Source organism: Balaenoptera physalus (genome assembly GCF_965194825.1).
Source record: "Balaenoptera physalus genome assembly, chromosome: 18".
In the NCBI taxonomy this organism is placed as follows: Eukaryota; Metazoa; Chordata; class Mammalia; order Artiodactyla; family Balaenopteridae; genus Balaenoptera; species Balaenoptera physalus.
Window position 1 is genome coordinate 72,480,075 of NC_138899.1, and position 27,678 is coordinate 72,507,752.

A 27,678-nucleotide genomic window follows, 5' to 3' on the forward strand; every position below is an offset into this window, starting at 1 on the left:
ATAATACTATGTGGTAGGGGAGATATGCCTAAGTTAAACAAATTCTTAAATTCCTGACATTCTTTAAGTGGGCAAAAGGAAACCTTAAAAATCAAACTTACAAGTTATAAGAAAATACAGAAAGTAATGTAACCTTTAATACCTGGAACAAGTTTTACAGCCACATTTGTAATTTACATATACAGTGGAGATCACTGAAAAAGCTTCCTGTTGCACTGCAGCAAGAAATTTTATTATAGTGTAGATGAAACGGATTTGCTACAGAGTGCAGCAAGACAACCTCACTGAAGAATCGTAAGATCTTCATAATGGAACTTGTTACAGTGAGTTAAATATTTTCTTAATTTTTTTATACAGTATATATTTTCAAAATGAACATTATCACTGAAGAGTTTGCTAACCACTGTTAGCAATTAACGTTTTACACATACTTAATTTTACTTTAGTTACAGTATGTGGTTCTCCAAATGTTAGTATATGAAATGTTAAGTTTCAACATGAGATAATCCCCCTAAGATGACTCAGGACATCAAAACTTTGATCATTATTGCACCTATTTTTTCTACAGAAAAATGGAAAATTTACATCATAATCTTCCCAAAAAGTGAACAGACAAGTTATAAAATCACAGACTCATTGTCACTGAACAAAATCTACAATGAACATTTTTTGTGAACTGATGTACAGGATTAAATGTGCAATGAAATTTGGTTAACTATGATCATGCAAATAAAAATCCTCCACAATCATTTTTTCACTGTTTTATAAAATGGTCTTAAAGATATACTTCCATAAACATTTCCGGTGCAATTTAGTCAACGACAAAAATACAAAGCTATCCCTTATTCTTTATTTTATAGGTTTAAAAACATGCCTTTGTACTGCTGAAATAGAAATAGCGTGTTTGGGAGAACTGAGCTAATGACACATTTAAAAACCAACTGTATCTTGGTCCAACATTAGCTGCCTTGATATACAGCAGCCTCCCATAATCACTGGTGTCAGTACTGTTGTAGATGAAGAATAGTTAAATATTGAGAGATTAAGACACAATTCAAAACTTTTTTTAAAAAATAAAAGGCCGTTTCATAAACATGAAGAAATCTTCAAAAGAAAAATAATCACATCAATTGTGATATACACTGCAAAATAGTAAAATGTCACTTTCCAAAATAGTAGTTTCTTTATTATATCCCCCATCTATTATAACCAACTTGAAATACCTTAAACATAATGGCATATTAATGAAAATGCTCCATTATCCACTGTGATAAATTTAATAAGTTAGAATATGATTTTCTTTTCTGATGGTAACCATGAAAAAATGAAAGAACAGCACCTGAAATACTAAAATGAATTTAGGAAAGCATTAAGTTGTAACCTATATGTTTTGGTTGAAAATACAGTTCATAAAACTGTATAAAGGATGCTGCCTTTGCTTCTATATTTTGTAGATTACAACAAAGAAAAGAAAAAAGATATGCTCTAAACCCAAATATATTTCCACTTCTCCCAATCTGGACAAAGTGGAATTTCATTCAAAGTTCATAAGACTGTGATACCTACAGTAGCTCATATAGTTGGATATATCACTCCCACCCTGTCCCTCCCCCCCAGAAACAATTTTTGGCTCCAAAATAAAGTACAATAATAAACTCTTGATGAAAAACTATGTTATGGGGCAATCTATCATATACTATGGCTAAATACGAATTTACAGAAAAGAGCACATCCCATTTTCAGCACTTTTTTTCATAAACATGCAACTCACTATAAAATACAAAACACTTGCTTTCAAGAACAGCTTTATAAAGACACACTGCATCAATAAAATTTTTTTCTTTCTGATTAACTTTACACTGTTATGGAGAACTGAAACACTTCTAATGTGTATATATCAGATTTTATATTATAGTGTAATAATTTGCATTTTCTGAACATAATGTTCAAGAGGAAATATCTATACACAATAACATTCTAGACTATTAAAAACTAATTCAAACTGCAGAATTTTATTGATACAGTAGATTAATAAAAACTGAAAAGGGATGATAAAATGGGATAAAGAATTCAGCACATTATTTTATAACACACTCTTTAAAATTATAATATTTTAAATCTCTCTCTTTTTAAAATTTTCCTTGCCATGAAAGGCCAGAAAATTCTGGGACCAATACTGAGGTGTAAAATAATCAAACAACTTCAGGACTATTCCACAGTTTGCGTGGCGTCCTCCCATCAGAGGCATTGTTCAGGTGTAATGGCAGACAATTTAGCACCTCTGAAGATTAAGGGTGCCCAGGAGTAAACAAACACTAGGTAAGATACACAAGGGAAAGAGATCATTTCAGCTCTCCAACAAATCGTGACATCAAGAAAATGACACCATTTGTTGAAAAAAAATTTTCACAGTAAAACTGCAGAGAATACAAATACAAACACTGACAGATTACTGCTTAAGATCTATCCTAACAAACTCTTTTCAAATCAATAGATCCGATAAACAGCTGGGTACTGTCAGTTTAAAGCCGCAGATAAAAGCTATACAAGCACTTCAGAAGTCAGAAACATTAAAAAAAAAAAAAGAAAAAAAGAAGAAAAAATATATTTACAAGTTTCTTCTTTAGTTTACGTCTACATAGCCATCGCACATTAGACTTTTTCACAAGACTCCATACTCAATGTTATCACTGTGCGCATGGCTAAAGCATGTGACCACAAATACATGAGGTCATCAGAGTAAGGTCCAACTGTCCACTCTTCAGCAGTCCCATTTTGTGCATCAAAGGCTTTACTCGGCCTGAAGCTTGACAAAAAATTATTTTTCTCAAAGCTTTCACATAGAAAGTTATTAATGACATTTGTTCATCGCCTTTCTCTTTTAGAACTTCGCCGCCGTACCTTGAAAGAAATATCACCAGATGCTTAATTAAAATGCGTACATATTAATTAGACACAGCAGTAATTATTATTATTTTTTAACCAATCATTATTCTTACATGTTCCTGATTTTCTTTGCTTTTCTTTCCTCAAAACCTTTCTCCTATGTTAACTTTCTGCCTTGACATCACATATTTAGACGTACGTAATACATGAATGCCCATAAATAGCCTTTCCCAGGATAGCAAAAGAGAGAACTATCTTACTTTTCTATTTAATAATTTTAAAGAGAAATGAACAGAAGTCAATGCCAACAGCAAGAAAAACAATTGCAAATATCACCTTTTTACTTATGTTTCTGTAGTAAAAGAAAACATTTGATATTTATGAATTTAGGCTTACAGCTGTCTTTCTCAGAAAACAGCTATTGAGTTTGGATCATAACAACTATCAAATACATATAAATAATCTGAAATTCAGAAATATTACCACTTACTGGCAAGTACTAATGAAAGCATAAAACTTTAGTTCAAAAAAGATCAGTATTAACAAGAGGAATACAAATAGAAAAGGATTTTAATTTAATTAATTTACAGTATAGTTTTTCTTTGATGAAGACATCAGTCACTATGTACAACCCTTCAGCCTTATTTTTACACCCCCAAAACACCCTTTACAAACAAGCCCAACTAGTTTGAGACCATAATTCAACATATTTTTCTGTGGTCTTAATTCATTCACATAAATGCATCCTGATGCAGACAGAAATGCTGATTATATTAAATAGGACAGAGGGGCAGGGATCAACCCTGGGACCTGATCAAAGAACACAGGTTTCTCAAACAAAAATGGCTGGCTGAACTGACCCAAAGATTCAGCATTAATGTTAGGAAGATGACAGCTCTTACTTAAATGTGTTAATTATATTTCTTCCGAAGAGAAAAATCTGAGATGTAACCAGCAAAACCATTCATTTCTTTTAAAAAAAAGTATCTCAGGAAGCATCACATTCTTACTTCTGTAAAAGAAGTGTCTATTACCAATTTTATGAATTCCAAAAGCTAATTTTAGTTAAAGACATGATTTTATTCTATACGACTAACTACTAGTAGCTAGTGGGAAACTCAAACAAATACTTACAAAACATAAACAAGAGCATATGTAACAGATACAGGGAGAACTTAAATGCGTAAGGTGTTGACATCAGACTGCCTGCCACTTGTTCATCTCTGCATTCAGTTTTAAACTGGGCATTTACACTTTCACTAGGCTACATCTATTATTCTCATTTGGTTTCAGGTTTTCACAAAGGATATACTCTCCACTATCTAAGCCGGTAGATGAAACAACACTATAAACTAATGAAGAAAAATATACAAATATTTAGAATTATTAAGTAACAGCAAGTGCTAAATGGATCTGACGAAATATTTACCAACTCTAATTCTATATTCCATACTATTACACATGGCACTTTCATAAGCACATACATTTACTGCAGAAACTTCTTCTTCCTCTGTTTCTTCCTGTGGATTATCATCATTGACAGGAGAGCTACCCTGAAAAACATCTACTTCTTCACTTGAATCATTTTCTTTAGTAGCGGCTTGTTTGGAGCGTCCTACACGGCTAGAGTAAAACACATGTAAAATAAAATGAACATTCTGATCCTTAAGTGGTAGGTTACTTCATAACAGGAAATGCTTTAAATATTTCACAGGCTTTCATTTATTATCATTTTTATTCTCAATTACCTCGTAAGCCAAAAAATATTTTTCTTACATTCTGAACCCTAAACAAGCACTTAATCCTAGAATCTTACATATAAAAAGATCTACCAAATAACAAGTCAGTGTGACTGAGACCAATACCATAAAGGATTTTAAAACATAACCCAAAGTCTACTCTTCCTTTTATCTTTCCCAACTCAGTAAAAGGCTGAGTTGCTCAAAGCAGGAATTTTAGAATCTTTCGTCATAGTCTACAACTCTTTATCTGGCCCTAAGATTCTACTTATAAAGAAATCTCAAATCCATTCACTTCTCTCCAACTTCATTGTTACTACATATTTCCAAACCATTCTCATCTCTTGCCTCTTCTCTCTACAAGTAATCTTTCAAAAATGTAAAAACAGCTGATGCCACGCCCCCTAGAGAACTCCGTATGTACTGAGAGCAACTGCATAAACCTCCTTAATACAGTATATAAAGCCCTGCAGACAGGCCTTGCCTACCTGTCCATTCTCATCTCTTTCCACTCCCCAGTTCCCCACAACTACAATACAGCAACATCCTTGCCTTCCTTCAGCTCTCTGAATTTGCCAAGATTTTTCCCACTTCAGAACCTTCCAAAACAGTGTTCCCTCCACCTGAAATGTTCCTCTCCCTACTCTCTATCAGTCTAACTCCTACTATTCTCAAGGAATCAACTGGTCACTTTCCAAAGAGAAAACTTCCCCAATTCCCCAGCCCTGTCATTCTTTTACAGCACCCTAACTTTATCTTTCAGGGCACATATCACAATTTATTATTCCATATTTATGTGTGATTATTTAATGACTACATGCCCATTTAGATGGTAAGTCCTATAAGGATAAGAATCGTGCCCGTTTCGTGCCACTATATTCCCTAGCACCTAGTACTCTCTGAAACAGGAGACACTCAAAAATATGTAATAGATGCCACCATTTAATTAAATGTATCTCTCTTGATAAATATTTGTTTTTTTAATTAAGAACTTAGCCTATCACTTCTATAAGCAATCAAAAATAGATATTGTTTAATCCATACTCAAACCAATTACTCAAACTTACTTGATTCAGTTTTTCAGAATTAACAGAAGAAAATACAAGGAAAATTATACAATCTTTCTCAATTCCACTGAGGTCAGAACAAGAAAACAGACAAATCATAACATATGTTATTACATTACCTCTAAAAAGGGGCTTCCCAGTGAAAGGAAGTTAGGCTGTTAAGACAGAATACAGAATCTCTTTCTGTATTGATCTTTTAACAGAAATGCTTGTTTGATTTATAACACTCATGTGAGGAACTTGTGTAATTTTAGGAGGTAACATGATAATCATCTAAGCCCTTAATTTTATGAGGCCCAAATAGAAACAAATTAAAGTTACGAGCATGCAAGATATTCACCCCGTTACATTCTTGTTATAAAATTAACCATGGGAATTTAAGATGCCTTAAGAATATTTTTTTATCGGAAAAAACAATGATTTTCCATGGTCGAATACAAACACATTTATGAAGCTGCCACAAAAATGTACTTACCTTTACTTTTTACCTGAGGGAAAAATTATATGGAAAAAGGCAGGAAGTACTGGCTAGACACTCAGGTAACTTTTCCTCTTCCTATGGAATACACAGGAACAGGAAAAACTTTGAAGGTAACTGGGTATTTAACCAAGGTCTGTTGGCAACTCTGAAAAGTCAAGCTACTGAAGTATGGGATTACCTTCAGAAAAACTGCAAAATTTCTAGTAGAAGACACGCTATTCTATTTCCACTTTGAGGAGAAAAAAGTGCCAATTTACAAATTACAACACTGATGCACCTGTCACTTTAATAAGTTTGGACACAGATTTGTTACTGTAACTCTCCTATAAACATGTACTTGTGTGAACATCCAAAAACTATCTATAGATACATATGTGTTAATGTGATTAGAAAAGAAACAAAATCAAGACATCAAAAACTTGAGATCACCATGTGATAATTTCCACAGATGTAATTTAAGAAAAATGATGCCTGTTACTTTCCGACATGGTTCAAAGAATCAAAGCAAAAGTGTAAAAGCTATTTTTTAAAGCTGTTGAGGAAAAGACATGAAGAAAAATTGTAGCATGGAATGACAAGGTAATGTGGTCTATACTGTAATTATTTAAAAATACTTCATCATCTCTTCAGGTACCATAAAGTATGTATTGGAAATAATAAACTATTTGGTATTCATTTATAAAGTTTTGTCTAAAACCTGTAAAAATGTACAAATGTCACCAAAGGTTGACTGGGTATCAATCACCTAGGTAAGTTTACAAAAATGTTATCTTACCTAGTGTAATGGGGCTAAATATATGGGATTTAAATACAGCCCTATGTATATTTAGAAATTTATGAACCCCTGCAAAATAATGTGAAACTGGTTTGAAATTTAATATTATTTACAACTTACACATTTTTGGGGGGTTGTGATGGTGATGGCGTTTTTGATGGTCTTCCTCGTCCTTTCTGTGGTGTGGATTGTGTGGATTCAACTGCACTAGTTTCAGGAGATTCTGCTCTGCTTTGGGGAAGACCCAAATGTGGATAGCATCAAATTATGATTTATAATATAGTAACTAAATGTATGCAGTTTAGAGTTACACATACTTACCTTAGTTGTGCTCTCCTTGAAGTTCGGTGTTGTTTACTTTTTGACTTCTGTTCTGTGTTTCCACTTTGTCTTTCTTCTTCTTCCTCTTCTTCTGCTGTTGAAGGTCCAGGTTTTTTTTTGCTTCCTTTTTTAGAAGTTTTCATTGTTGGCTCTTCTTTGGGTGTACCTCCACCAAGAGGTTTTGGTGGTCGGCCTCTTTTACCTTTTTTTGGTGGACTATTCTGTTCATCCTCATTTTCTAATATATCTTCTTTGAGCCTCTTTTCCTCAGGCCACTGCTGTTCGTCTGATTCTGAAGCCGTATGGCCTCTCTTCCGTCCACGCTGACTGCCTTTAGGTTTCTGTTCCTGTACCAACTTAGTCAGGTCATCCATCCCTAATTTCTCCTCTGAATCTGTTACAGGTGTTTTTTTCCGGCTTCTAGGTTTGTCCAATTCAGACTAGGAATAAAAGCCACAATTTCAAATATAAAACTTAGTATGCAGTGTTAGTATATGTATTTTTAAGAATCAAAAAAAAAAATCTGTTATCCACTTCAGTCATAAAAATGTACCTAAATAAGGTATAGAGTTCTGAAGTACATCAGAACCATAACTACTTACTTGCTTTTATTAATAATTTTCTAATTTAAAACACTATCTCGGGGTAAGAGGGTAAGTTTTTATTCTTACTCAAGCTAGAGAGCCTCAAATGAAACCTCTCAAGATCAGTATTTGATTAGATTATAAATTTTTGGTGAAGAGCTATTTCATAAAAAAGAACATTCTAAATTCAATGCTTAAATAATGGACAACTATACTAAAGTATAATGGATCTGTTTTGATAGTCAATTTAAGTAATCCTAATTTTACCACACAATGTATAATAAGACATAAAATATCAACTATGTTATATATATATCATGCATACACATCATAAAAGAACTATTTTTATTTTATAAATGGAGGTTGCAAGATACAAAAGTTTAAACATATTCATCATTTATTAAAAATTCTGAAAACACTTCTGAATCAAAGATACCACTTCTTCCCAGATACAACTAACAAAAAAAATAATTTAAAAATCAGTGACTTTCAAATTTAAAATGAAATACCAGTCTACATTCACAGAATTTAAGCACTGACCAGCAGATGGAGACTGAGGAAATTCTTCAAAGAAACCAAGAATAGTGCATATGAATTTATAATGCTCTCCACAGGTATACACATGCATAAAACACAAAATATTTATAGTACTAAGTTAATTTCCAAAAGGTTTGTTCCAATTTACATTCTTAAAAGATCAGTGAAAAGAAAAATTATCTAATTACTTATAATTTTTTAATATGTTTAATTAGTCATTTGTGTTTCCTGCCTGTGAACTGCCTATTTATATCCTTGGTATTATGCCCTTTGTCCATTTGTTTATTAAAGTCTGAGTTTTAATCTAAATATTCTACACTTTTGTGTATATTTAAATTTTATTTCCTATTTGTTATGAACTGAATTGTGTCCCCACAAAATTCATATGCTGAAGTGTTATGATACAATACTACCTGGAGATGTGGCCTTTGGGAGGTAATTCAGTTGAGATAAGGTCACGTGGGTGGGGCCTTCATGATGGGATTAGTGTCCTTATGAAAGGAGACACCAGAGAGATCTTGCTGTCTCTCTCTCCACCATGTTAAGAACATGGTAAGAAGGTGGCCATCTGCAAACCAGGAATAGAGCTCCCACCAGGAACTGGATTGGCCCACACTTGATCCTGGACTTCCTAACCTCCAGAAATGTGAGAAAATTAATTTGTGTTGTTTAAGCCTCCCAGTCTATGATATTTTGTTATGGCAGACTGAGCAGACTAAGACATTATTGTATCTTGTTTTAGAATAGGATGCTGAGTTGAGGTTCTAAACTGTTTTTCCTACTTCCACTGCCAAACAGACATCTAATCAATTTCAAAATCACTGATTTGTAATGCTTCCTTTATTTTGCATTATTTTTCAAAAAATAATAATGTTTCTGGGCTAATGTAACAACAGCGCAATAGTTTACTAATTATAACTAAGTATGTTTGTGTTTGGTTGGGCTGATCTTATTACTCCTCTTTTTTGCATCCATTTTATTCTTCCACATGGACTTAAAATCACACTGGAATTTTACAATGATATCTTCATTTAGAAAGAACTGTCACTTTTTAAGTCATTTTTTCCATGAAGGAATATGGCATGTCTTCTCTCTCTTCTGTTTCTCATTTTTGGTATTTTCTCCACATAGGTTCCCCCTACCTCTTTTTAAGGTTATGTTTAGATCCATCTATCTAATTTCATTGTTGTAATGGTTAGTTTTGTAAAGCAAATCCCCTTTCCCCCAAGTGTACATCTGATATAAAGTAAAATTACCAGAGTAAAATTATAGTTACATATATACATACATACATACGCCTACACTCTTAGTTTTTCAACTGCTTCCCTTATTTTTTTTTAAGAGTACAAAAATAAAAATAAATTTGTCTCTTCTTTTTCATTGTCATACTTTTGGCTCCTATTTAATGTCTTTCAGAACTGGTCAAATATTCTAGAACAATTTTAAACAACAGGTTGTTTTGTTCCTGATTTTTAATAAGAATGTTTCAAGTATTTTGCCTTTAAGAATAATAATTTTGAAAAAAAAAAAAGAATAATAATTTTGACTAAATCACTGACTACTGATTTAAACAGATAAAACTTTTAGCATGTTAATGAAGTATCTTTCTAGTATTAATTTACAAAGAGTTCATATTTGTCAAGAATGAATTCTAAGTTTTATTTATGTCTGCTTGGCATGATCTGAGATTATCTTGTTAGTATTTTTATTTGGGATGTTGATTTGCTTTTTATTCTTTCTAGCGTTTAAATTATCCTTGAAATCTAGGGGAAAATAAAGACCTATAAATAATTGGCTTTAATTTGTTAGTATTTATCTAGAGTTTTGTACATAAATTAAAAATTAACTGTCATTACTTAGAGATGGGAAGAGAAATATTAAATTAAAACTAAACCCTCCAATTTTAAATGCTACAATTCATTCTGACATCCAAAGATCTGAAAAAGTGGCTGAATTCATTTATGCTCTGGAAAAGGTTGTTGGCAAACCCGAAATTCAATGTCTGTTTTCTTGAGAATATCATAAAATAATCTAAGCTTCCTAAAGCACTACATTCTCTAATTTTTCATTTTGTACCGTATTGTTTTCAGAACAGAGGGGGTATAAAATTGAGGTTAGAAGCAGGAAATGCGGAAAATATGTTATTTGTAAAACTAAATATTACAATACAAATGTATATGAAGAATAATCCCTTTGCAGTGAAATTTCTATGTGAAGCTCGTAGTATATAAAAAAGACGAGGGCTTCCCTGGTGGTGCAGTGGTTGAGAATCTGCCTGCCAATGCAGGGGACACGGGTTCGAGCCCTGGTCTGGGAAGATCCCACATGCCGCGGAGCGACTAGGCCCGTGAGCCACAATTGCTGAGCCTGCGCGTCTGGAGCCTGTGCTCCGCAACAAGAGAGGCCGCGGTGGTGAGAGGGCCGCGCACCGCTTTGAAGAGTGGCCCCCACTTGCCACAACTAGAGAAAGCCCTGGCACAGAAACGAAGACCCAACACAGCAATCAATCAATAATCAATAAATCAATAAATCAATAAATAAAATTGTTAAAAAAAAAAAAAGACGATACTCTTTCACCATAATTTATTGGTCTTTAAATTGAACTTCTGTCTCATAATGCTCACCTCTTTGAGAATATTTCAGTTGAAACGAGCTTATTAATAAGGTTCTTCTGGAAATGGATGCAATGTTACACAAAAGACAGCCAAAGGCCTTCATTAATTATATAAATAAATCTCAAAAGCTCAGAAATTCAAAACTGTTCTATAAAAAACAGACTTCGTTCTGCATTGCTCCAAAAGGCAGAACTAGATATGGAATTTATAGGCTAGCAAAATATTAACCATGCTTCCTAATTAAGGGGGTAGTGGGGAGGGAAAGGAGGCAGTATATGTGGGTATGGGTCGCCTAGTTGAGGTTTCCAACAAATGAGAGAAATTATAAGCTCTCCACTTAAGGCATTTTCAAGCACCAACTCTCATAAATGATAATGAAAGAATTTCTGCACTAAGTGAGAAGCAGGACTAGAAGACATAAATACCTTTTCCAACTCATGGATTCTTCCATAAATCAAGATAACAGGATTCCTTTCTGGCTAAGCAATTAATTTTTAATTCTGTTTGGGTGAAAATTTTAAACAGCCAATAAAAATCCAAATTTATAGTATAGTTAGGATTTAGTAAGAATTTTAGAATTCTAATTTTTTTAAGTGGAAAGAGAAACAATCTGCTAAAATAAATTACTGGAGAAATCTGAAAAAAACTGAAAATAATTTAAACTTTGTGGGATATGTAAGCTTGGGCCAGTGGAAGAAAGGAGGGCAAGTTCTATGTCAGAGAAAGCAAATGTTTTTATTAATAACCTTTTGCCTCTATTAATCGAGTAGATTAAAACACATTAACTTTCATTATTATGATAATCATTAATCAAAAATATTAATCTTTATAACAAAACAGCAGCAACAACCATTCATTTGGGCTAATTCATTTATTCTGATAAACCTTACCACCTAAGTATCCACACTTCACTGATAAAGGAACTCATTCAGGGAACCTAATGGGTTATTCAAGAAATGTTTAGAGCTAACCTCGAAAGTCAAAATGTGCTCAATTATTAATGCCATCAGGTTGTGTTGCAATACATAACTGTATTCTGTATCTGTACTAAAAGTACCAAATTTGTCTTCAAATGACATTTATAAATTATGCCTATCACACACACATCAATATCATTGCTATTAAGATTTTAAAACTAAACAAGGACTTTATGAAAACAGTAGCATTTCCTACATTTACTAGAAACTTATTTAGTAATTAAAGGCTCAAGAAATCAACTGAAATGAAGGAAACTTTAAGGACCCTAATTCTAGCCTCCTCTCTAAGGCTAAGCCTAAATTTACTGTGTTTAAGAAAAACACAAAAGCCAAGCAGTTCTGAGTATGGAACTGGCATGTTTGATTCCAAAGCTCTAAAGAATAAAGATTGCTTACTAGAGTGACAAGAAACACAAGAGGTTCAATATACTTAAATTACATGGTAGAGGATAATTATAAACTCAAATTTGTGAGTAAAATCAGATGTCAAACTTGGAGAGCAAAATTAACTGGTTTCAGTGTAAAAATGATTATTTACATAGTAAAACTTATTATTATTGTACTTATTATAAAATCAAACCAAATAGCTCACCCTTACAAGATCAGAGTCGTCTCTCTTGTCACTTTTTTTCCCCGGCAAAGGTGAAGACATTGTGTAATCTTCATTTTCACTGTGATCCATTTCAGAACTATCAAGCCTTTTAATATAGACATTTGTAATTGTTATTACAATAAAATAACCTTAAAAGTTTTTCCTGTTCCCTAGTGTAGCTTTATAACTTTATGAGGAAAAGTTTCATTCTTTTCAAAAAGCATCCATTTTAGTATCATATTTAACACCATTTGGCTATTTTCCATCATCTTCCCTTTTCATCCCTTCCCTAGATTACTATTAGCTGACTCCAAAGTGGCATTTCCTACCTCAATTCTAGCGCCTCTATTCTCCACCAATAATCTGGGCAATCTTTTAAAAGCACAAATTAGACCACTAGACTCTAGAACATCTTCCAGTTTTACTTAAAATCAAACCCAAATTCCTTACATTACCCACAAAGTCCAAACATAATCTGGGTACCTCACACCTTCATCCCTGACCATTATTCTCTCATTCCTACTCTCCAGCCAAATTGATCTCTCAAACACACCTAGCTCATTCCCTTAGAAAGAATCTTAGTGAACCCATGGGATTTGGAGAAAAAAAGCAACAAAGGCTGAAAGAAAGTTTAACCAAAAGTAAAGTAGGGAAACTACGAGTCATTTGTTGTGAATAACAATGGGAGATGAGGACTGGGTAAAACTATATAATGGTCTTGAAAACAAACAAGGGAAGCCAGTTAAGATTTCCAAGCAATGGAATAACCTGAAAACGTAGCATTTAAAAAAGATTATCTAGCAGTGATATGATATACAATACAAAGCTTTTGCACAGCAAAGGAAACCATAATCAAGACGAAAAGACAACCCTCAGAATGGGAGAAAATATTTGCAAACGAATCAACAGACAAAGGATTAATCTCCAAAATATATAAACAGCTCATTCAGCTCAATATTAAAGAAACAAACAACCCAATCCAAAAATGGGCAGAAGACCTAAATAGACATTTCTCCAAAGAAGACATACAGATGGCCAAGAAGCACATGAAAAGATGCTCAACATCACTAATTATTAGAGAAATGCAAATCAAAACTACAATGAGGTATCACCTCACACCAGTTAGAATGGGCATCATCAGAAAATCTACAAACAACAAATGCTGGAGAGGGTGTGGAGAAAAGGGAACCTTCTTGCACTGTTGGTGGGAATGTAAATTGATACAGCCACTATGGAGAACAATATGGAGATTCCTTAAAAAACTAAAAATAGAATTACCATATGATCCAGCAATCCCACTACTGGGCATATACCCAGAGAAAACCGTAATTCAAGAAGACACATGCACCCCAATGTTCACTGCAGCACTATTTACAATAGCCAGGTCATGGAAGCAACCCTTTAAATGCCCATCGACAGACGAATGGATAAAGAAGTTGTGGTACATATATACAATGGAATATTAGTCAGCCATAAAAAGAAATGAAATTGAGTCATTTGTTGAGATGTGGATGGATCTAGAGACTGTCACACAGAGTGAAGTAAGTCAGAAAGAGAAAAACAAATATCATATATTAATGCATGTATGTGGAACCTAGAAAAATGGTACAGATAAACCGGTTTGCAGGGCAGAAGTTGAGACACAGATGTAGAGAAAAAACGTATGGACACCAAGCGGGGAAAACCATGGTGGGGTGGGGATGGTGGTGTGCTGAATTGGGCGACTGGGATTGACATGTATACACTGATGTGTATAAAATTGATGACTGATTAAAAAATAATAATAAATAAATAAATAAATAGATTATCTAGCAGTGATATGATATACAATACATAGCCAGAGGAATAAGAAAGGGAAATAGCCAAATACTACAGTAATTAAAGAAAGGGAATGAATGATATGATGATAGCAGAAAAGAGAAGTATTAAATAAACACTGTAGAGAAAAATAACTGGCAAAACTTATTAGCACAGGGGAAAAATCAAAGACAATTTTGAGGCTCTTAGCCTAGATGGGTGAATTAGATCATCTTTGATTATAACCAGGAATTCAAGGAGAAAAGCCAGTAATTTAGGAAATGAATTGCTGGAAATGTTTTTGGTCATGTTAAATATGAGGCCATCCAGTAGAAAAATGTCTAAATGACATAGGTAAAGAAGGGTCACTTAGGTATCAGCCACTAATATGCATTAAAACAGAAATCTAGAAAAAACAAGAACTTTAGATGTAATTTTTGTTTTAATTCGATTATACTATATATCACTTAATAATTTATTCATTACAAGGAAATTGATAAGACATTTTAGAATGTCTCCTCCCTTCTTTACTGATTGGTTATGAACAGTGCAAAAGACAACATAATCTTTCATAATAACTTAGCAAAACGAATAAATGGTGGCAGTTTAGCCTTGTACAAGGCTCTGCTGCTGACAAATGGTATGCTAAGCCCCATGCTAAAACCAGTTAAAATGTGAATTATTTTCCTTTTTTCTTTCTTAAGAAGAAGAAAAAAAAAAAAATCTCCTGCAAAGCATAATTCAAAAGTACGTTTTTAAACTATTTTTTTTAACAAAAAAGTTTATATACGTACATGGTAAAAGAAATTCAAACCGTATCAGAATATAAAATCATCTCCCTCCTACACTAGATTATTGTAAACACTATTAAGACATTGTGTACTCTTCCCAAAACTTTCTATGAATATACAAGCAAATGAAAATACAAACCCTTCTTAAAAACTCAAAAATACTTTCCACTGTTCTATTCTTTGCCTTTTTCACTCAATAATATATTGTGGAAGCTCTTCATATGAGCTCATACCTCATCATTTTTTAATGACTATGTATTCCATTGTATGGATGAACTAGACATTTAGTTTGGAAACTAGCTTATGTCTACCAACAATGATTGCCCCAACAAGCTAAAATATGAAAGGCTAAGATGGAGTACCTACCTAAGTGAACAAGCAGATACATTTAACTTGTAAATGGCTACCAGTGTTAAAATAGGAATGTTCAGATATGCACTGATTTTCATTCACTGACATTAAATGTAAATGATGTTATTTTAGATCTCATAGCCTTGATGGAGTCCTTAAATGTTAAGTATGGTATTTCTTATGTACTTACCTTCCTTTTATTCTTCCAGGAGAGCTTGGATTTGAGCTGCTGCTTGCATTGCTTACAGTTTCCATTCGTGATGATTTTGTCTGAGATTGTTTGCCTGCTGATGAAAGCGGCTTATTAACAGCTCCTAGAACATTGGTTGTTTTAGGCTGAAATGGAAAATGCATATCTTTCTATTTGATTAAAACCAAAAGAAGTTTAGATGTAAAGAATCATAAATAACACCTGTCAAAGTATTTACATATACAAATCATGAAAAACTTGCCTATCCTTCAGCAAAATAAGAATAAGAATTATAAATTGAATATCACTGAACAAATATAAAACTATATAAACAGAATAACAGTTGTTTCTTAGTTACATGCAGTAAAAGGCTTACATAGGAAGTGAGAGCACATAAAATGTAGTCAACAATGACAATTGATAATTAGACTCTTGCTAGGGAAGGACATAAGAAGATGTCTTTTTACTTTAATATTTTTATCTTAATATTACAGGATAAAATATTTGAAAGAAGGTCTCCAGGGTTTTACCATAAGCTAAAAAACAAGTTCTATATCTCAGCTTGCATCTATATAGTAAATATAACTATTTCTTACTAGTAAATGGAAGATATCTAATACTTTTGATGCATCAATTTTTAAAGAAATACTAAATAACATAATTATGCCAACAGTCACACTAAAATAAACTACCACATAAAAATTAAAACAATTTTCAAAACATACTTTTCCAGGAGTGAAAAACGATTTCATTTCTGGAGGCAGATAATTTTTGGTGTTACTGAAGTTCTACAAGCAAGAGAAAAAAATCATAAGTCAATGACTACTGAAGCACTGTATCTACAAGGTGATTCAAAAGCCAACAAAGCACAGAGCAGCTTTTGTTTTAAAGTACATTATAAAATACATATTTGTTTAAACTAAATAGTCAGTTGAAACACAAAATTTTAGTCACTGATTTTAAATGCTGTAATAAGCTTAAACTAACCTCTTACTAATTCTAGTACTAACACAACATATTTGAGCTCTAACATGCTAGAGCTCTAAGAGCTCATCAGCAAACACTGTACACTGGGTAAGACGTTAGCTGGTATTTTGCTTTAAAAAAAAGAAAAAGGTAGTGGCTGTTTCCTCTCAGTTACTTTAACAGGCTTAGATGTACTATAAAACTCCAAGAGAGATTCTAAAAAACACCTTTTTTAGTATCATACAATACTTGAGTTTTCTGAGAGTGGTTTGGGAACATCCCTGTAGTGTTCCCAGGGTCTTGGGCCTGTTTAGTGTCAGTTCTCTGCTTGTTTCCTCATACCAGTTAGAAATCTCAATGGCTTATAACTTCAGACTATCTCTATCAGCATTTTCCTTCCCATTTTGGATCAATGGCCATTATCTCATAGATTTACAAGCTTTGATCACATTTTTGCCTGTGCTCTTAGACTAGCATAAAACTTGGAATACAAACTCTAGATCATCCTAACTCATCTCGGAACCTATTTGTGTCCTCCAGTTTGGCCCATATTCTGGTCTTGAACCACACTGTTAAGACTCATGGAAACCTTTTCATGACATTAGTAGTGGGTCACTTCTTGATACTGATTCTTCGTGATCTTCCCACAACCTAGTGTTGAGAATACTTTTTATTTCAACTTATACAAACAAATCCTAAAATAACTACCTTGTCAGGCTGGGTGAAAAAACGAGCTGGTAGTACTGGGTCTTTAGGAGATTCCAAACTATATGTGGTGCTTTTTGACATGATGATATTCATGGCAACATCACACACAGTATACAGTTTCTGCAATGGTATTAAAAGAAAATTAGGTACTTAAATCAGTATCCTAGACTCTGAGAATTAGGAGTAATTCTAGAACATGCATTTAGTATGCAGTTTTCAGGACAACAGTGTAAGTTAAAAGACTTACTCTATTATTTTCATTAGTTTACTAGTAACAGCATTACTACTAATTCTATATTAATTCTATGTTAGTAAGTCTAATTATTACTAATATGAATACTATTATTTATTATACTACTAACAGAAAAGACTGACGTTGTCTACAGAAGTTTCATACCCTATACTCAAATGCTTGAAATCAACATGGAATCATAACTTTACAAAGAATTACATACTTCATTCATTTTTGCATCATCTGGTCCTTGAGCATCTTTTGTTTGTTTAATATTTTCTACCATCTTTCTGATAAATGCATGACTGTTATTTTCATTTTTAGCCATTAATATTTCCAGAACAAACCAAAGACACCTAAAAAATACCAAGAAAAAATTCACTGTTAAATACAGAAATAATTCTAAATATAAATATAATGAACTCCAGGAGCAGGAAAAATTAAAAATAAACAGCTGTAAATCAATAGAGAAAAAAAAATATGTCACACACATATCACAACATATCGGCAATGTACGTGGGAGTTCGTAATACCCCTTTTCAAAGTCTCACTAACTTTCCTAGGGAGGCAGGTTAAAAAGAAACAGAAATGGTGGAAAGAATGAAGTGATCTTAATCCCTGGCTATGACAGGAAGGGAAGACTGCTTAAAGGAATAACTGGGCCATAGATAAAGTGAAGCCTCAAATATTCAAGACTGACTGTAGTCCTGATTGGAAGTCTTCAAGAAAATCTAACCACCTTACTCAACAGTAAGAATCTTCATCAATAAATCTGAGGAAAAAGGTCATGGCTGACAACTCTACATACTGCTTTTGCTTAAAGCAAGAAAAAAGTAAAAGAAAGTTTCAGTACCTCAGTTTTAAAGTTAATTACATTAAATCCTACTCAAGAAAATACTGAAAGTGCTTTGTCTCTGTGTTATGCAGACACAATGGGACAGAGGGATAGCACAGAGGAGAAAATAGGCGAAGAGAGAAATGTGAAACAAGGTATCATTCTAGAAGGGAAAAAAGTAACCTTTGAGACCTCAGGCACAGGATAAGTTCTTCTGGTGTGGCTCTCTGCTGGAATGGAGATCACTCATGGCTGTACTAGGGCAATTTACAAATACTGCACAAAATGTTTAGTAAATTCCAAACAATATTTTATCTATTTCAAAAACTAATGTGTTCCGATAAGGAGGAGTGGCTAAAAGCTGTCATTAGTTATATAATCACTCTAACACAGAATTCATTTTGGGAAAACTAACTGCTTATTTTTTAAAAATAGAAACTGTGGCAAAAAGAGGGTAAAAGCTTTTTCTCTTGTCATGAGAAAGTTATCAATAATTTAATTTTATTCTCTTGAAGCACCTCAAATATTTAACTATAAAATATTTCTATGAATCAAGAAACCAAGAGTTATTTTCCTTTAATAGAAGCTAAAGGCATAAGAAATTAATTTATTCAAAACCACAAAGGTCATTCTTTATTGTAACAGAAACAGGGTCTCATCCATATTTTAAAGAACTCTGGTAGTCTTACAAAGACTTCTCTAAATACCGTTATATTCCCCTATCCCACGCCCAGGCATATAGAGTCTTCTGGCCTCTCAACAAGAATCTTTGAAAGAACTGTAATTGTCATAAACTTTAATTAGAGAATCACCAATGAAGTAGTAAGTGGAATCAGTTGCCTGGTTATCAACTTGGCCCATTATTAAATTAGACTATTCTCTATTCCTTATGGAGGAAGATAGTAACTGCAAAGAAAATGTGCTTACTATGTGAATAAAAGAGAGTATTAATTCTCCCCACATGAAAATCTATACAGTGTTTCAGAAGAAAGTAGGAAAAGATAAGAACTGGAATGGAAACTCTTAATGGGTTGCTTCAATAAAAAAGAAATGCCAGACTGGTAGAGAAATAGGTCAGTAATACAGTAATTATGCTAAGTTGTTTTGGGAAATTATATAAGAAATGAAACATGAAGAGATGGTATGAAAAAAGAAAAATAAGAGAACAAATAAGGTAAAGAACCTTAAACTCCTAAGAAATGAAATAAATTTAATACACTAATTATAACTGAGATTCCATTATCAGCAGGAAAGGGAAAAAACTTTCAGAAAATATGAAAATGGGATGGAAAAAGTCTTACTCTTTAACATCTTTAAGTTGTTCAATATCCTGTACTTTGACATAATCTGGGTCATGTGCCAAAAGGTGAATTGTATATGGAACAACATACTCGGGTAGAAGAGACAATAATTTTTCTGAAAAAGAAAAAGAAAAAGAAAAAAACAAAACAAAACAAAACAAAAACAGCCAGGTTAGAAAACCAAATCTTACTCATTCTCTTTCTCTTTCTCCCTCTCTCTGATACTATGTTTCCTGCATCCCAATAGTTTACCACAATATGACTGGAAGGAAAATATATTGAAATGTCCAGTGTTGAGGTACATCATAAATTAAAGTTTATTCATTCATCCATCATGGCCAATATTGATTTGCCTACTAAATGCACCATGTGCTGAGGCTACAAAGACAAATATTTCAATTTTCAATAGATATGGGAAAAAGTGACCCAAACTATATTCAAGACTAAGGAACATAAGATCTATTTTTCTTATTATTAGTAACTCTATGTTCAACACTCCCTTGTAAGCTGCAGAGCAAAATGAAAAAAACTAGTAAATTTTTCAGTTAGTATGACACAAAAACAGGAGTAACGGTTGATACTATTTGATACTATTTGTAACATAAGAACAGATATAAAGGAATAGACATTTTGTTTCTAGGGCATTTTAAATAACAAACATCTTTTTAGTTTAAATTCAAGTATTTTAATATTTTGACTGAGATCAGCATATTCCATTAGAGGTAGAATGGAAATCCTAACTAGTTTTAATAAAGGTTACTCAAAAGACCAGGATTCATATTCTGAACAATTCTTTTTATATTTCCTACTCTCAAAATTTTACATCAGATGTTCAATCTAGAGTATAATAATGTATGTGTCAATAAGGCACCAAGTTTTCTTTATTTCTATTGCTGAACTCAAAGAGAATAAGTTTGTGTGTAATATCATTCATTTCAAGGTAGGTATAAAAGAAAAAAGTAGCAAGGTTCAAAAGTCAGTGAAAAAGTCTGTCAAACATTTATTGAGTGCTTACTCTTTTCCAGGCCTTCTATTTTTATTGGGGCTTACTATTTTAAATATAAAGATGCATAAGACTAGATAAAGACCTCACACTAAAGCATGGACAGGACAGAAGCTATACTTCAATGTGGACAGTGCCCTAAAATAAGAATAGCTAACAACTACTGAGTACTTCTTTGGACCATGCATTATGCCAGGTGCTTTATACACATAATTTTTTAATCATAATCATAACCACCATAATAAGCTATGAGTAAAACTATACCAGTCTTACAGAAAGGAAACTAAAGCTCAGATTGCGCAAGTAACCTGCCCAAACACAACCAGTAAATGGCAGCGGTGGGATTTGACTCCAGAGCCCTCATTTTTTCTAAGGTGAGTTAGGAACAGAAAGAAAGAGGGTCCTAGTGATGAGGTAACACCAAAACTGTATTTTAAAGGGTTCAAAAGGGGCAAACCACTCTCCTTGGTTTTGTTAGTTTGTTTGGACAGAAGGGGAACGCAATTTCCAGACAGAGTTGACAACAGAGAAAAAAGATGGCTATACAAATTTCAAATAATCCAGAGTACAATGAGCACAGAATTTATAGTCAGGAGTAGCTAGAGAGAAAGCTTAAAACTCAGGCTGAGAGTAAACTATAAAAGGCTGTGCTAATGAGCTTCAACTTGATCCTATGAGCAATAAGGAATCGACAAAGGTTTCAAGCAAGGAAGTGATGTGATCTGATCTGTTTTAGAAAGATAATTTTGACAGTGGTGTGACACAGCTGGAGGTGGGTCAGAGGCAGGGGAACATTTACAACAGGGAGTTTGTTAGGAGTATATAAAATAATCCAAGTGAAATATAGCAGTGTAGGAGAGTTGAGGAGAAATATTCAAGATATCCAGAAGAAGAATTAAGAGGATTTAGTGACCAATGAGAGGAAAAAAGAAGGCGTGAAGAATGCCTCTGATTTCTGACTTGCATAACTGAATGGATTTTAATGCTGTTGATCAAGTCACAGAAGTCAGAGGGGCACAAAAACTAATAGTGTGGATGGGGTAAAGTGAGCAGATTTTAAAACGGCACACAGGAACCTGCTATTAATGTCAGCTACAGGTGAGGACAACCAATAAAGATCAAAGACCTGTACTTTTTTAAACTAAAAGATAGTACTTAGACAATCTTCATAAATGTATCGCTTACTGTTTTATTTACCTCCAAAGTCACTGATTTTTTTCCCTTGGCCTTTTAGTCAGTTGCATAAAGAGCTATGGGTTGATATTTAAATACCCATGCATTTATATTTTAAAATGACCTATTAAAAGGAAAAGCTGCTATTGAAGAACAGTAACAACTTCTTATTTAATGAGGGCAAACTAGAATATAATAAATAAATAACAGTAACATCATTTTGTGTTCTATAAAACTGAAAACTGGCAGGATGGGAAAGTACACTTTTCATTTTCATATACGCTTACCACTAACAGCTGCATGCTGTTTCAGATACTCGCGTCTCACGTTGATATTTTTTACCAGACACTGCCTGGCATGAGCTCTTCTTTCTTTTACAGGATCTTTTGCACAAAGTGCACAAATTGCCATATACTCAAGTGGAAGCCGTAATCGGGAAAGACCTTTGTGCAGTTTCTGAGCAAACACTTGTCTTACTTGATAGCATTCATCCTGAAAGACACAATTATTCCACATATTATCCACAGGGTACCAAAGAGTAACAACTTTAGATATGAAATTCGCTATATCAGGTAACCAGAAGGGTAAACATAGCAAGTTTACCCACAACCACTGCTTCTGTTCACAAGACTGAGATGTGATAAAGTTAATATCAAGGCTGGAGTGATCACCTGGACCCTAATAACTACCAGCTACCTGGTGTTAGAACATATTGAATGTAATCTTAAAACAGATAACACTAGTAAATATTAATCCATCCTAACTTAAATAAATGAGATATGTAAAAAAAAAAAAGTGTCAACACTACCTAATATTTAGCTTTTTCATTTGCTGAGCAAGATAAAACTCTGTCCAATTTATATATTTTAGCCCTATCATTTAAAAAACTATTCATATTGAAATGCACAACTCTGAAGGCAAGAGTTACTAATTTCAGAAACATCACATTACTTTTAGTTCTATAAATGAACCAATCTGTTCATTGCCACTGTGCCGGCTTTCTTCACACTACTCACTCTTCTAGACCACCCACCTCCACTCTCCTAGTCCTCATCTTTAACGACAGCTCCTGTATCGTCCAGAAATCACTGCGAAATCTGTATCCTGCATCCACTTCTGGGCTCCCTTAGCACTCTGTGCGTATCTCCACCATAGCCTTTAGTATACAGTATGAAAACGACTGGTTTATCTGTCTTAACCAGTGCTGTTTGTTCCTTGAAGATGAGAACGACACCTTTATTTTTCTCTGTGCCTCTAAACCTAGCACAATATCTGGTACACAGATTATGAGAATTTTTTCTAAATTATAGGGAAAAGCTCATATGACTTTTGAGCCATATATGAGACATACAAAGACCTTCTATGACATAAAAAGACTTTCATTATTACACCTTACACTCCACCAACGAACATAACATGTGGTATGTTTCATATTATTGCAACTTTATGTTTATTTCTTCTATCGAGAATATAAATTTTGTTTTTCTTCGAAACCTAGGTCATAACATCTTGCCCTTATCATTAAATCCTTATTTTGGGTATCTTCTTTCATTTAATTTAAACTTCAGTTTACTACAATACCAAATACCCACTTTTAAAAAAGCAGTCAAGTGCAGCCACTATGGAAAACAGTATGGAGGTTCCTCAAAAAACTGAAAACATAGTTGCCATATGATCCAGCAATCCCACTCCTGGGCATATACCCGGACAAAACTATAATTCAAAAAGATACAGGCACCCCTTTATTCATAGCAGCACTATACACAATAGCCAAGATATGGAAACAACTTAAATGTCCATCAACAGATGAATGGATAAAGATGTGGTACATATATACAATGGAATACTACTCAGCCATAAAAAGAATGATACAATAATAATTTCATTCTTTTTTATGGCTAATATTCCATTGTATATATATATATACCATATCTTCTTTACCCACTCATCTGTTGAAGGACATTTAGGTTGCTTTCATGTCTTGGCTATTGTAAATAGTGCTGCTATGAACACTGGGATGCATGTATCTTTTCAAATTAGAGTTTTTATCGTTTCCAGACATATGCCCAGGAGAGTGGGGTGGGGGAGGGATGGAGTGGGAGCTTGGGGTTAGCAGATGCAAACTATTATATATAGAATGGAAAAACAACAAGGTCCTACTGTATAGCACAGGGAACTATATTCAATATCCTGTGATAAACCATAATGGAAAAGAACATAAAAAACATATACACACACACACACACACACACACACACACACACCTGAATCACTTTGCTGTACAGCACAAATTACCACAACACTGTAAACCTACTATACTTCAATTAGAAAAAAGAAGCAGTCACGCTTTCACAGAAATATTGTCTATCATCTACCCTCATAATCCACAAAAGGAAGTTAAACTTATCTCATTCCTTCCTCAGTATTACTCCTATAGGGAGAGGAATTTTCATTATTCAATTATTTATTATAAAAATACCCAATTACAAACTGTGTAAGTAAAAGTCAATATATCACAAATATATTCACAAATGAACAGACCATTCATTAAAATATTAAACAAGAGGGAGAGGAACAAATTAGGAGTATGGGATTAATAGATACAAAGTACTATATATAAAATAGAAAAGCAATAAGGATTTACTGTATAGCACAGGGAATTATACCTAATATCTTGTAATAATCTATATAGTGGAATATAATCTGCAAAAGTCAACCTGAATCACTAAGCTGGTTACACCTGAAACTAACACAATATTATAAATCAAATATACTTCAATAAAGCAAACAAACAACAAAAACACTGAACAGCACTCAAACATCCCTCCCCCTATCCCTATCCCCCTAGTTAGATACACTAGGGGGACAGACCATGTCACTCTCTCATTAATCATCGAGGATCCAACAGTACAATGCAAATTCATTACAAAGTCAATTGTGAATCACAGCAAAGGTAGAAGAGTTTCAAAAAGTCATTAAAGTCATGTTAGAAAAGAACTGTCAAATCATATGCCAGGCAACTGACACATTTAACAACAAAAGATGAAAAAATTGACCACAATGATGATACAACATGTACATCAAAAGAGAATCATGTGAATAAAGATTAAAACATGTGCTCCTGGGAACTGAGGAAGTCTTCCAATGTTTGTTTTTTGTTTTTTGCAAAGATTTACCCTTTTCGTTAGATTATTAAAAAAATATGAAGTAAAGGACAGATTTATCCTTTTGACTAGGTTATTAAAAAATGTGAAGTAAAGATTTACCCTTTTGACGAGGTTATAAAAACATGTGAAGTAAAGGATAGAGTGATACAATTTTTATCAGGAAAAATACACTCTCAAAAAAGCACACTTGATACTTTCATGATTATACTTATAAACAATAATTGGTTCAACATAAAGAAGATGGTGTCTAATACTACAAAATATTTTTCCCAAGGATAAAGTTCCAATCAAAGCTTTTATTCACTACTAAGAAACTAATTTTAGTCTGCATCTTAAATTAAATTTTAATGTCTTTTTTAAAATTGAAATATAGTTGATTTACAATGTTGTGTTAATTTCTGCTGTACAGCAAAGTGTACTTTTTAAGTATAAATTATCCGTAGAGCTACTTCTAGTATCTTGCAAATAGTTCAGTTACTCTGTGTACTACACTGTGTTAACAATGCTTATTTATATTTTCTGTTCTCCTAAGAGGTTATCTTCTTGAGGGCTGTAGCCATGACTCATCTTTGCATTTACAGAACCTAGAACAATGCATAGCACATAGCAGTACACAGCAAATTTTCATGAACTGCATTCAAATTCTAAAATACCTAAGTAATTATTAAATAATTTTAAGATTCTTATTATTGAATTTCTATTCCTCCATATTTACTTTCTATTCAAATACATGACAAAGGTCACTGAGACACAATACTGCCTTTAAAGATCTCAACTCAAGTAAAGAGAAATAAACCACAGGTACATAACTAAGCACAATGCATGTATGTACCGGAGGACTATAGATAAAATCTGTAGCGGATGAAAAGGAAACCTGCTGTAAGAATAAGAGCACGTTTTCTGGAGAAGGCTGTGCCTGAGCCTTGATTTGCAGAAAGGGTTGGATTTGGATGTGTAGAAATGAGAGGGTGAAAACAAAATTAGAGGCAGCAAACCACAGGTACATAAAAGAAAAAAATGTTCGGCTTCGTTGAAATAAGCATGGGTAAAGGGTAGTGTGCTAAACGGGATTTTTAAATGTATACTTGGGTCCAAATATTAGAAGGACTTGAATGGCAATGTAAAATATATGGGATTTGTTCTTTCTTACGAGTGTAAGCACCTAAATATTTTTGACCAGGAGCTAATGATGGGTACAGCAGTAAGAATGGTTAAGAAGGTATGAATAAAAAAAGATATAATAGATATCAAAGGACAGAATTATCTGTACTTTTGCAACAAGGTGTAACTACAAGCAAATAGTCAAATATAAATCATGCTTTTAGGTCTAAGAAATGCCAACCAGCTTTATTTAATGCTTATTGAGGCTCTCTGCATGTCAGGAAAGAATAGATTTGGGAAAGATTCAGTCTTACGTTCACAGAACATGAAAGTTTGAAATTTCTGTTTAGCACTGGAAGTGGGACCGGAAACTTGAGAAGGGCCAGAAAGTGTAGTCGAGAAGCATGACAAAGATCAGGAGACAAAAAACAAAGAAGAGCGTTTCAAGAATAAAGGTGCAATGAGCTGTGTCAAATGATGCAAAAAGGACATGTATAATAAAAATTAAGATCATTGGATTGAGGGACTTAATTAGACCATTTTTGGAAAACAGTGAAGGCAAATGGCAAAATATGAGTAGTGAGGAGTGAGAGGATCAGAGAGACAAAGACACAGATTACTCTTTCTTGAGGTTTGGAGGTTTAAAAAGAAGAGACAACCATGTGGTTTAAAGGAAAAGCAGAATTAGGAAAAAGTTTTGCATAGGATAGGGTAATCTCATGTTTGTAAGTTGTGAGAATGTGCTAATAATTAACTCTGAACCATTAACACATGTTCCACAGTCAGAATTTCAAAACAATCTTTAAACTTAGGTAATCTCAACTTTCACCTTGGGAATCTGGTGACTGAGATAGTAACATAAAACAAAGTGTGCTAGAAAAGAAAGTCTCTAGAACTTACCCAAGTGTGGATGCTTTTTGCACCTAGTGGACATTTAACTAATGATCTGCACATACTTATTACACACAGGGAGTTTCAAACAAAGCCCATCTCTTTTAACATATTTTCATACATCCCTTTTTAAAGAAAAAGAGAAAATTTCTACTTCACAACCGACAGCACCAATACCCTAAGAAATACCAGATCAAGAATCCAACAACTCAACGGACTGCAAGTACTACCAACTTGAAAAAATAATTACATAGTTTGTTTTCTAAGAAATTTAATATATACTTTTAAACAATTTTCATTTTATTGAAAAATAAGATGATCTCCAAAATTAAAGGGGGAAAACTAAACCAGGAAATTATGGGCTCTGCAAAATCTCATTTCTGCTATTGTTTAGTCTAATATCTGAATAACAACACCAAAAACTAAAACAAATCATAATAAACAGAATTTGGAATAGCTGTTTTAAACACTGAAGTACTATAAATTGATAAAATAATTACAATTAAAAAAACAGATGACTGTTTATGTCTAAGGGTTATACATAAGCAGCAATTTTTAAAAAAGCAGTAGAAGGAAGCAGAGAATGGAGAGAAAAATT

General features: G+C 33.3%; 1 protein-coding gene across 5 annotated transcripts in view; it reads right to left on the reverse strand.

The window, feature by feature from the left end:
- Nucleotides 1–115: 115 nt before the first annotated feature.
- Nucleotides 116–27,678, reverse strand: part of PDS5B (PDS5 cohesin associated factor B) — a 199,996-nt gene continuing 172,433 nt past the window's right edge. Inside the window, exons 25-35 of one of the 5 annotated variants that reach the window (XM_082435491.1) lie at nucleotides 22,209–22,413; nucleotides 19,746–19,860; nucleotides 17,833–17,965; nucleotides 17,378–17,497; nucleotides 16,429–16,491; nucleotides 15,704–15,849; nucleotides 12,581–12,680; nucleotides 7,270–7,709; nucleotides 7,069–7,179; nucleotides 4,371–4,509; nucleotides 116–2,901 (exon numbers count right to left, since the gene is read on the reverse strand). In XM_082435491.1, coding sequence (XP_082291617.1) covers nucleotides 2,866–2,901; nucleotides 4,371–4,509; nucleotides 7,069–7,179; nucleotides 7,270–7,709; nucleotides 12,581–12,680; nucleotides 15,704–15,849; nucleotides 16,429–16,491; nucleotides 17,378–17,497; nucleotides 17,833–17,965; nucleotides 19,746–19,860; nucleotides 22,209–22,413 — 1,608 coding nt within the window. In that variant the 3' untranslated portion in view covers nucleotides 116–2,865. Of the gene's footprint in view, nucleotides 2,902–4,370; nucleotides 4,510–7,068; nucleotides 7,180–7,269; nucleotides 7,710–12,574; nucleotides 12,681–15,703; nucleotides 15,850–16,428; nucleotides 16,492–17,377; nucleotides 17,498–17,832; nucleotides 17,966–19,745; nucleotides 19,861–22,208; nucleotides 22,414–27,678 lie in introns of all 5 variants that reach the window. The other 4 variants (XM_082435489.1, XM_082435492.1, XM_082435490.1 and 1 more) reach the window with 4 other exon arrangements.